Genomic DNA, 11,546 nt, shown 5'->3' with positions numbered 1-11,546 from the left:
GCGAAGTGCGAACTACATCCTTCTTTTTGTATATGTACTTGTGAAGGAAACACATTTATCTTTTGGGGCTTCTACACTTTATAGAATGATATGTCTGTCAACTTTTGTGGCTATAATACGACAGACTATATTAGCCATTAGGGCTGGCGTTACTTGTAGTTATCGGCTAAAAAAATGTCTGCCAACTTTTGTATTTAATATTTATCATATATAATGACAGATTCTTATTTATAGCTAGGAAAGTAACTTTGATTTTCCTAATCTAAGGATTCTAAGCTCAAGTTTACTCTACTTTTGTATGTATGTTAAAGATGGTCACTTTTCAGGTGTTGAATAATCCTTTTTCAGTACTCAGGAGCCATAAAATTGGGAAGTCATATAACTGATATAAGTTTGTGTTTTTACCCGATGGGTACCCGGACCCGATGATTACCCGTGACCTTTACTGGGTCCAATTATGGGCCAACACATTATAGAACCGGCCCCGGAACCGACGCTGATATGTTGGGTCCGGTTCTGGGCCATGTACTACCCGGAAGGACCCGGACCCGTTGACAGCCCTACTAATAACCGTATCCATTAAATGGAATTTCATTGGGCCGGACGAACTCATCAAAGGAGGTCCACATCCATATAAGAAAATTTTCTCTTCAAAATTGGAGTCGGAAAAACCAATCCCTAAATTATCTTCTCAGATCAAACCCCCTAAAGTCGTGGATGGAGATTTCTTCTGTTGCTGCAAATTAATTATTAGAATGGCGAGAATCATCAAAAAAGCTGCTGCATCTTTAACCCCAGCGTTGCTGGCGTATACGAGGAAGACCCCTCTTAGAAATTACAGCACTTCATCATCCATATTCATCAACCCCAAATTGAAGAACAAGAGTACCAGTCTAATCTACAGACAAGATCTGCCTTTAAATCTTCAGTTGTTCTCTTCTACCGCTGAGAATAATAAGGGACCGTCCGTATGTCCTGAGGTGAAAGCTGAAGATCTTCTTCACAAGGTTTGTTCTTTCATTAATTTTATCTATTTATGTTTAGGTTCCAACAAACACACATAATTTGAGCATCGTTCCTTCTAATTTTATCTTAAATTTATTAATTTCCTCCTTATTACCCAACGCAACAGCCTTAGAGGTACTACTAGAGATACTCATTCTATAACATCTAGTTTGAACTATTAGAGATACTCTGTGATGTACTGATGGCGGAAGCAGAAATTAAGATTGAGGGGGCTAAAATAGAGTTTCATAAATACTACACATAAGGTGGACTAAATACCCCCTATATGATTAATTATAGGGGGGTGTTATGTGATTTTTTGGATTTTTGGGGTTTTTTGGTTAGTCAACCCTTGGCTCTGCTTTCTAGTGTTGTGGTGTGAAAGAGTGTGTGATTAAGTGAAACAGAATTGATTGTCGCCGTCGTAAGACTTTTTTTTTTCCATTTTTTTTTGACCTGCAGAAGGATTTAACAATAGAAATCTTAGATCAAATCAAAGACGCGCTCTATGTAGTTGGCACCCCTCAAAATCTGAAAATCTTAGATCAAAATTCTATCTTAGAAATCTTAGAATAAATGTCGGTGATAATTCTAAATGTCATTGATAATCAGAAAATGCTTCCCACCCCTCAAAATCTTCCCCCACACTCACAAAACGGCCCCTTATTTTTTCCAGGGGTGGGAACACAAAGCAAAACCTAAGGTGTGGGTGATGCCACCTACCTGGGGAAGAAAATTGGGTAAAATTTGAGGGTGTCGAGCAATTCAGGTGACAATCTGTGTGGCTCGGACACTGCTATTTTGGGTCAGTGTCCACGTCAGACGTTTGGATGCACACGTTAGACGTTGTGATGCGCATGTTAGATGTTGGGATGCGCACGTCAGACACATCAGTGACATCTCATGTGTGAGCCACAAACAATTTTCATGATTGCTAAGGGGGATACCGAGATTAGCAGGGGTACCGTTTGAGTGATTCAACGGTCAGGATTGTTTTTATCTTTCTGTTTTATATAAAATGGTATCCCCTGAAAGATTTGGCATCCGCCTTTAGCAATCATGCAATTTTAGTTTAAATATGCACAAATAATACCCAAATTCTTAGTATGTAAGTTAGAGGGCGGATCCACTCACATTATCTCACTTTGGATGTCATAAACCGTTGACTCACCCTGTTTTAAATGAGTGCATTCCGAAATACCAAACCTCATTATCTAGTTTCATTCGTTGAAAATTGGTTGATTTCTAGAGGGATGATTCAATGTAGTAGGTGGTGATGTTATACTTCTTGGAATGTGCTCATTTTTGTAGGAAACGTAGAGCTTTGTGAGAAAAATAATCCCAAAGTATTAGCTTTAAACACGTTACGATTTAAGTTTTTAAATGAAACTGGCGTCCACTGTGGAGATGGTGTTGAGACTCTGATAAAACTGTCAGTGGATCTGCCCCCGTTTTTACAGTAGTATTAGTACTTTCTTTATACTTGTTCACAAAATAATTTATTTATCAACAATTTATTCTTTAGAAATCCCATCATAAAGTTTCTCTAGGTTAGCAGGGGCCATTTCCCGACAGTAGAAATCCATTGAAGTTAAGAAAAAACTACACAAAGATTAAAAGCATTTTCTTGTATAATATAGTTTAGTAGGAAATTTGTTGATTTCATAACGGTTTGCATCCTAGTTTTTTGAGAAAGTATCATGTCTTCGTGCCACATCCGTGTCTGCTTTCCAGTGGACAATCGCAGAACGTCCTCAATTAACACGAAAAAATAGGATCGTTTTAACATGTAGTTTTTTTCTGAGTGTAGAGTCATAACTTAGATAAAATATGAAGGTACAATTTGAGATACAAATAACAAATTTACCATTTTAGATTCCTCTTCTATGAGTACTTGCACGCAAAGTAGGTGCATCTGCATGTGCTTATGCCAAAGAATATATTTATTATTTGACTATACATTTTGGGCCTAGTTCACTAGTTAAGGTCAGTATCAGCGAGTGTGTGCGGCCTACACCAGTAGATGTGAACTTCAACTTATATCTCCTCATATAGAGTTAAAAGTGAGTGTTGAAACACCACGAACTGCTTTGCAATAGTTATTAAGATGTGATTAAGATTTGTATATAGCACGGAGATGATCAAATGGATGTTTATGCGTTTGTTAGGTTGTGCAGACACCAAGTGATTTTCCCTTCAAAATTGAAGATAAACCAGGAAAGCCAACGGTAACATTGACTAGAGAATACTGGGGTGATGATATCAAAGTCATGTTCACATGCCTGCAGGTCGTTCCTCTACTGTCGAAAAAGAGGGGTGATTAATCGGATAACCAGAATCACGACCAACACAAGGATAGTGTAGGTGATCCACAGTCCAGCATTCGCTTAGTTGTATCTCGTATGAGTTATTTTGGGACTACTTTGGAGTACGGTGTCATTGCTTATCCAGATGTTTTTCGATAGACAGTTTCTGTATCAAGTAGCAAATGCTCCAGATGAAGAAAATATCTATTACAGAGGACGACAGACTATGCGTAAGTACTTGAATCACTCATTGCTAGCTTTTATATGTACTACAATTTCTATCAGTTGTTGCATTAGTTCCTTAACGTGCATCTTTTGTATTTCTTCAAGGAAATTGGATAAGAACTTGCAGAAAGAATTCCACAGACGTTTAAAGATCATAGGGATCATACCCAGCACCACCAACTTCTTACATGAGTACATGGCTAACAGAGACATGTGCCTGTCAGATTCAGCCAGTTCGCCTCCTCCTACTGATCGATCTCCCACTGAATCCATCCAATCAACATTGATTAATGATGAAGGGATTCCCGTCGACATTGCAGTTGGTAATATTGTTTAATGTGTTGATTGGATGTTTAATGTTTCGATTGGTTGGACGAGTATATGTATTGGTTCTTACTGAATTTGTTATGGTTTGTGCAGAAATTTTTAGACAAAGAGGACATCCACTTGTCAGGTATTATTACCAACTCACTCTAATCATCTTTTTTATTTATCAATTCTTTTCATCACGCATAAAAGCATCTCCAATGCTATGGTCAACGAAATCTGTCTTACCAGGTATGTGATACAAAGTGTCAAGTCATTGTAATCATTTTCTTGGAGGTCTGATTTTGTTTTGTTGGGTCGTTAATATGTCGTCCTAACAAATAGAAAATAGTAAATTTGGGAAAATGCATTTCAATGGTAAGGATGAATTTCCGAAGTGTGCAGTACATATCTGAATCATGAAGGAAGCCCGGGAATGGCTTTCTACTTAACCTTATGTTTTATTAGCGACTCACAGATATAGGATGCTAGCATCGTGGAGTACTTTTTTTTTCTCTCTGAGTGGAAAAATCTTATCATCCTATGATTTGGTGTTCTCATGATTTTTATTAATGGCAGTGCTGAGGATATCCGCAACAGTGGAAAAAATCACAAAGACTTCATTTGGATTCCGTATCCATATACTCGGTAGGTATTTATTATTACCTTGTTTTGTTATTGTTGCTATTGTCAGTACATATATTCATTTCTCCAATTATGTGTGGAGAAATGTGCACTCTCATTTAATGGGGTGCATGATGAGTGCCAAAAAGTGCATATTTCTATATATTTTTCTTGGCATTTAACTCATCTTTTGTGCATTAATTCTACATTTTATCCCATATTCTGTATTTTCTTTGTTTTCAAGAATAAATATTTTTATTAATTAATTTTGCATTTTTAGGTAATAAATAAAGTTTGGATGAATAGCGGAGCGGAAAAGAGCAGAAAAACGGTGAAAAGCCGGGAGGAATTACACAAGGAAGCCGCGAAGAATGTTGTGCACAAGACCAAAAGGCTAGAAGTGGGCTTGAAGAGGAAGAATTGTTCTTAAAGAAGATATGGGCTTGGCATACCCAAGGCCCAAAACCCTCATCCAAAATCCATACCCGTTTTCCCTTTCTAGCCGTCAGATTGGATCATCTCAGCATCTTACGGTCGCAGCATCGCCAGTACATCAAAGTCTGAAATTCCTGACCAACACTACATCACCTAACTCCATCTCACGCCGTTAGTTTCGTTGTATCTCTTCATCCGACGGTTTCTGAAAGCTATGTTCCATCTTATCGTTGGATGCATTTCAGATGGATCGATCCAACGCCTATCACTCGCCGAATATCGAAATCTGATGCGTCCGATCAACACCGGAACACCAAACCCTATCTACCCTAACCGATCACACTTTTCTCTCACTCGATTTCCTCTATTCTCCTTTCTTCTTCACAGCAACCTCCACCACCTGCTCCTCCACCTGCTACACCCATGTCCGCCACCAACTCCTCAACCACCACCATAATCACCACGTACACCGCTCCACACTCATCATCACATACCCCTTCTCTTAGCTGTCTACTTTTCCATTTTTACACGGCTCTATGAAACCCTAGGCGTGTACAAATGGTAAACTAGGTTAAGCTAAAGACGCAAATTGAAAGCAACAGGAGATGTAGGAGACGCACAAGAGGGATGGGTCGGAATCAAAATCAAATTTCAGAGAGTTGGTATGATTTAATTTCGATTTAGGTGAAACCCTAATTTTTGGGGATTTTGATATTTTGATGTTGCATGTATAAATAGGGGATGTGTGGGAGGATTAGAACTCATGCCTGGACTAGCCAGTGTGTCAATTAGGTTTAGTTTTAGATTTCTTTGTTTTCCAATTTCAACTTATGCTTCACTGTTTAATTCTTAGGTTTTGTTTAAATGTTAGTTTCTTCAATTAAATATTAGTTTCATCATGTGAATGTATTTTTCATGTTATGTTTGTGTTAAGTTCTATGTATGTAATGTTTCTTCACATGATCCTGTAATTTACCTGTTTAAATCTTAGAGAAGACAACTGAACTTTGTTGGTTATCCATTTGGGTTAGACCCTGTTGAGCTCAAAACATTTAGGTTAGTAACATTCCAAAGGTTCACTGGCTTGTGATTAGTGGTGCTTTAAACAGACCATTAATGCTAGGAGTTAGTGATAATCTAAGGGATTCACAAAGCCATATTAGTTAGAGACCTAGACCCTAAATGACCTGTGATTGCCTATGCTTTAATCAGATAGGCAATGCTAGGGGTTATCCAAGGACTTTAGGTAGTTAACTAGCCACATGACAGGGATGTAACCAAGGTGAACTAGCTAGGTGGAGAATTCTCATCCATCTCCATACACTTCATTCTCATCCACAATTTCTCTCCCATGTTCTGTTTTGGTTAAGTTTTTCTTATTCATTGCCACTGATTTTTCTTTGTTCCTTTGCCACTGTCATTCACTGCTTCTTTGGTTTACTGTCACTTGTTTCTTCACTTCAATACACACCCAAATCTCTGTGGTTCGACCCGTACTTGCACATTTGCCACTTTCGACACCGTGCACTTGCGGTTATAATTTGTAGGACCTTTTAGAAGCCTACCAGTGCACAAATTTGGACTTTGATACTACTGAGGCTTGAGTCTTTTGGAGTCTTCACTGCCCTATACCACATCACTATGAAGGTCGGAAGGTGGGACTATCTCTTACGCATGGTTGTGTGGGAGTAGAATAAAAGAATGAAATGATTTAGCTCTGAGTACAACATAGTATGGCATCAGTATGATTTAGTGCAAAGTCAAATGGCGAATCCGATCCTTTTATGACTTAACTGTCAAGCTCATGTTGAATGCCTCATAAGAGTTAGTCTAAAGGTCTTGTGAACCTGGATTGCACACATATGTTACATGTTTTTGATATGGACATGTTCTCGAGTGACCCGTACGCAATTCCAAAAATTAAGATGGAGATGTTAGTAGTACAGGTTAAAAATGCTGTCAATTTCTATTTGCATGATCGTTATTTGCAACGTCACACCTGTCTTATATATGCTAACATACACAAAAATGAGTTAGAATCAAAATCATCACCTCACTTCTTTTCCATTGCAAGTAATACTCCTTTTCGAGGTCAATATATGCTAATTGCCTTCAGAACTTTAAAAAGTTCAAACCTTTTTTTTTTCCAAGAAGGGATGGTTATATTAAACATTTCAATTTATTATTATCAATTTATTTTCAAGCGTTTGGAGGATTTATTTTCTAAACAAAATAAGAAAAAAACTCTTACGGACCGATGCCAGCCGGCCAGTCTTCCCGCTAGCAGGGGCAGCCGTCCCGTCTTCTTATTTTATTTTTTATTGTTTGTTCATGGAGTTTTATTGTTTGTTAATGGAGAAAGAACTTTATAAAAAACTATTTAGTAGCCTACCAACGAGTTGAGCTCAAACACCTTCTAGATAGCCACTTATATTCATTGGAAAAGAAAACTAGTCCACTATTTGCATCATTGCATTGTTATCATTACTACAATTATGAATATATATAAAGGAACAAACTTTTATGTATGATTATCTATAAAATAAAGGACCAAATTCGATGTATGAATAAAATATTTTGATTTCAATTTGGCTTAATTTTTGTAAAAGTTACCTCTATCTAATTTATTTTTTTAATTTATTGTCGGACGGATATTTTTATTATTGTTGTTGTTCTTAGTCTTAATTGTTTTGTTTGTGCCAACAGTAGTGAGAAGCTATTGTGGATTGAAGTTCCTAGCAGGGGTTTCTTCGCTTCTGAAAGGTACTAATCTTATAGCTATCGCAGTTTTTTTGATTTTTTTTCTATATCCTGGTTGGTTAGAGGACAACCTGTTGCTCCCCTATTGACCTTCTCCAAGGAAAAAAAAATGAAAATTATGAATATGATCTATTACATTTGTTAAGTTGCTACGATATTATTAGTATGGTGGTTAGTTTATTAGTAAGAACACAAATTAACTAGTTCTCTCTCTTTACTAATGGCAGTGAACAACTATGTGAAATTGAACAAGACCTTGCTGATCAACGTCCTGAAGATTTATTATTCCTTGATGGTGAAGCTGACAATCCCTATAGATGTTTACCTCCTAAAGAGTTCGGGGATCCCCTTGTTTTCTCTGAAGAGATGGATAATATACTGTATTCTGATTTGAAATATACGGAAGTTGCGCATGTTTCTGATTTTGTAGAGGCTTAGGAAAAACTTGGTGCTGCTCTAAAACCATACCATGATGAGATGGATAAAATAAAGTATCCTAATGGACGTCCGCCTGTTGTTGAAATGAGTGATTTAGAACGTGAACATTATCAATTATCTCGTACGTGAATTTGAGATAATTGGCTTGCCATTTCTACATTTTTATTCTTAACTTTTTACCAACTCATTATATTCACTCGATGTTTCTGTCCCCAAATAATCAACCTTTATTCTTGGAGAACTTCCCAAGTTTCGAAAACTTTCTTTTCTGAACGGTGAACGGTGGTAATCAATTGAGATTTATATAGATTTTCATAGATTTTTTATTCCGGAGATTTTCTAATAGAGGGTTATTCAATTGAGATTTCTGGAGATGTTGGAAAAATTTTAGAGACTTCTAAAATCTCTTGTTAGTCAATAGAGAGTTTTTCAAAATCTCAAACAATCTTTGTCATTGGATCGTGACTTTCTCAAAGTTTTCATAACTCTCTATTATTTGATTTGGAATTTGAAATCAATGATTTATGTTTTTGAGGACTTTAGAAACTTTTATTACAAAACATACCATAAATGCTTAAAAAAATGTCTCTCCTAAGTAGGCGATATTTTGAGAGACTTTGTTCTTTGTTCTTTTTTTTTTAAGGATGAAATATCAAGATTTTAAAAACAGTAACCAAATAAGCTACACTTAAATTCATAAAAAAATGAAGAAAAAAAATTATTGGCTTCCAAAACCCTTATGTTCTAGTAAATTCATAAGTTTACTAGAGATCCAAATCCCTTATGTTCGTCTGGTTTTGATTTGGAAAAAATGTTACAATTTCTGTTAGCCATGCATTGACTAATACATTTTCATTGAAATATTCATATATTCATTTTGTAAAATAAATAAACATATCGTCTGTCTCATATGTGTAAGCTGAAATTCATATATGTTTTTTTATCTCAATGAATCACCATAATTCCTTGAAAATCATTCAGAGAGTCTCTCGAAATCTCTAAACTCACGGAGAATCACCCAAAATCTCTTGCATAAAAAGTCTATGAATGTCTCTACTAATCCCAATGGACTAACCCCCTGTAAGAACATAGAGATTTCTAGTGATTCTCTGAGAGTATATTAGAAAGTCTTTGTGATTTGTTGAGACAAAAATGTGTAATAATCAAAAATTCAAAACTTCTACCGGTTACTTTATTATGCACGTTATAATCTAAATACAAGTACCATGAATACATGGTAAAATATGTGTTCATTGTCAAAATAAATCTTGTTGTTGGCGTATACCTATGTTTTCGTTCGTATTTCTCTCATCCCACATTCATTTTATTTTCTATGCAATCTCGCCATTGGTTTACTCAGCAAATGACCGTATACTTGGTCATCAACTCAAATAAATTAATTAAAAAAAATGGTCATATTCTCAAAAACAAATATTCCCCAAGTTTCCAAGTCTTTCGAAATATCACATCCTGAGGAGAGATTTCTACCATGTATATTTTCCTAAAAAAAAAGTCTTTCCAAATCTCTGAAAACAATAAATCAATGACAATAACAAGAATGTTGGAGTGACTCTTATTAAATCTTAATCCAATAACATGGAGTTTCAGATAATTTAAATGACTTAAAAAAGTCTATAATCAATAACAAGAGACATTAGGAGACTCACCAAAAGTCTCTATGGACTAACAATAGATTTGAGAACTCTCTAAAAGTCATTTGAAACCTCATTTGACTAATCCCAGTAATATTGAACTTTCTGAGACCCAAACGCAACACTGGTCATAAAATTGAGACCGAAAGTCCAAATATCCCATTTATATAGGCCTCACAAGTCAAGTTGATGGCATCTCCCGGATCATTGGTCATAGTCTCAACAACCGTTTTTCAATCACTTTGTATATCACAGTGTCTTAGCTCCAACCTGTCGGTCAACTTGAGAGTCATTTACAAGCATCTAAGTGGCAGGAGACCCACCTGTATGTGCTCTGACAAAACAAACTTCAAGTGGACTCAAAACCTTTACAAATATGAAATAAATCAAACTCCCCAACCTTATCACATTATTGAATAGATGGAGCTTGTTTTCTAACTTCATCTTTAGATTTTCTTGTTGCGGACCACTTTCTTATACCAAGAGATTCTTATGCAACAAAAAGTTCAGTGCCAGAGCCAAGATTTTTGAGTTGGGGGTGAAACAATTTGTTTTGGGTACAAAACATTTTTTAGGGATGCGAACAAGTATAATTATACTTGCAAATAGTCTAATATTTTTTATTGGGCCTATTTTAGATTTTGGAGCCAGCTGGCAGGGGTAACTGCAAGTGCACACCTTTATATTCGGCTGGCTCCGCCCCTGCCTTAAGTGAGCTTTCCGTTTCTTTCACTTTACCATCGTTACGTGCATTTAGGGGTGTGCAACGGACGGACGGTTGCGGATTAGGGGTCACCCGCAACCAAACCGTCCAAGTTACGGATTTGAAAAATCAAACCGTGACCGGCTCAATCATCCGCGGATTTTACATCCGCGGATTGTACTGGCCGGTTGCGGATTAACCGCGGATTTGGCAAAAAAAAAATTGTCAAGCAAGAAAAGAAGAAAATTCAAATTCCCAACTCATCATCACATCTCTGCTCATTAAGCAGCGGAGTCTCGGCTCTTTGGTTCGATCCAATTCCCATATTGGGCCTGCTTGCTTAGTGACATCAAGCTAAAGAAGCAAATAAGCAATCCATTTTTTATATGGGCTTAGTGACATCACATTCAATTAGCTGGGCTTAGTGGCTTATAGCTAATGGAGCAGAGTCAGACGCGGTGCGGGTGAATCCGCGGTTTTCAATATTCAACCGCACCCAAACCGCTAAAACGTGCGGATTTGAGAATCCCATCCGTGTCCGGCTCATACGTTTTGCGGTTTGGGTGAAATCCACAATTTTTCGGACAGATACGGGTCAAATCCACGGTTCCGGTTTTTATGCTCACCCCTACCTGCATTGTCTTTCACGACACTATGAAGGTAGGTAGGACTCTTATGGATGCCTCATAAGAGTTAGCCTCAAGATAATAAGACAACTCCAAGAAGCGGTATCACTGTTTCAGTAGGAGGTTCACAAAATATATATGTTGATGTAAGTGGCCTAGTTGTTACAAAGGAAAGTGCTCTTTTTATAACCTGGCGTTATTAGGGGCTACCCTGAAAGAATTAGGATAATTGAAGGGTAATATGTGCATATGTAGTTTTCAAGATTTGTTAATTGAAGGGTAATATGTGCATAGCCAAGATGGTGGGTTTTAGTTTAGGGTAAAACCGCACATCTGACATGACGTCACTATGACCATTAGCGCATTTATTGGACCAATCAGAATGCCTACGTAAGAATTACCAGGGTACTTTTTTTTTATACATGTGTCATGTTCCACGGAAGAACTCTTAACATTGACCGACATC

General features: G+C 36.9%; 2 protein-coding genes across 2 annotated transcripts; both read left to right on the top strand.

Moving 5' to 3' along the window:
- The first annotated feature begins 644 nt into the window (after positions 1–644).
- LOC113324905 lies at positions 645–3,329 on the top strand. The gene is made up of 2 exons (XM_026573181.1): positions 645–1,007; positions 3,174–3,329. The coding sequence occupies exons 1-2, from the start codon at positions 756–758 to the stop codon at positions 3,327–3,329; spliced, it is 408 nt and encodes a 135-aa protein (XP_026428966.1). The 5' UTR covers positions 645–755.
- A 232-nt stretch (positions 3,330–3,561) lies between these two features.
- Positions 3,562–8,099, top strand: LOC113324904. The gene is made up of 5 exons (XM_026573180.1): positions 3,562–3,859; positions 3,957–3,990; positions 4,422–4,490; positions 7,608–7,664; positions 7,889–8,099. The coding sequence occupies exons 1-5, from the start codon at positions 3,733–3,735 to the stop codon at positions 8,097–8,099; spliced, it is 498 nt and encodes a 165-aa protein (XP_026428965.1). The 5' UTR covers positions 3,562–3,732.
- The last annotated feature ends 3,447 nt before the right edge of the window (positions 8,100–11,546 follow it).

Source organism: Papaver somniferum, chromosome 11 (assembly GCF_003573695.1).
Source record: "Papaver somniferum cultivar HN1 chromosome 11, ASM357369v1, whole genome shotgun sequence".
NCBI lineage: Eukaryota > Viridiplantae > Streptophyta > Magnoliopsida > Ranunculales > Papaveraceae > Papaver > Papaver somniferum.
This window is presented reverse-complemented; position numbering and strand designations above follow the sequence as displayed.

What these genes read in the sequence shown, in the direction of transcription:
- LOC113324904 (XM_026573180.1), top strand. Translation starts at nt 3,733, where the DNA reads ATGGCTAACAGAGACATGTGCCTGTCAGATTCAGCCAGTTCGCCTCCT. An exon ending in ATTCCGTATCCATATACTCG is followed by an intron (nt 4,491 to 7,607) that starts GTAGGTATTTAT and finishes TTGTGCCAACAG; the next exon opens with TAGTGAGAAGCTATTGTGGA. An exon ending in GGTTTCTTCGCTTCTGAAAG is followed by an intron (nt 7,665 to 7,888) that starts GTACTAATCTTA and finishes TACTAATGGCAG; the next exon opens with TGAACAACTATGTGAAATTG.
- LOC113324905 (XM_026573181.1), top strand. Translation starts at nt 756, where the DNA reads ATGGCGAGAATCATCAAAAAAGCTGCTGCATCTTTAACCCCAGCGTTG. An exon ending in CTGAAGATCTTCTTCACAAG is followed by an intron (nt 1,008 to 3,173) that starts GTTTGTTCTTTC and finishes TGCGTTTGTTAG; the next exon opens with GTTGTGCAGACACCAAGTGA.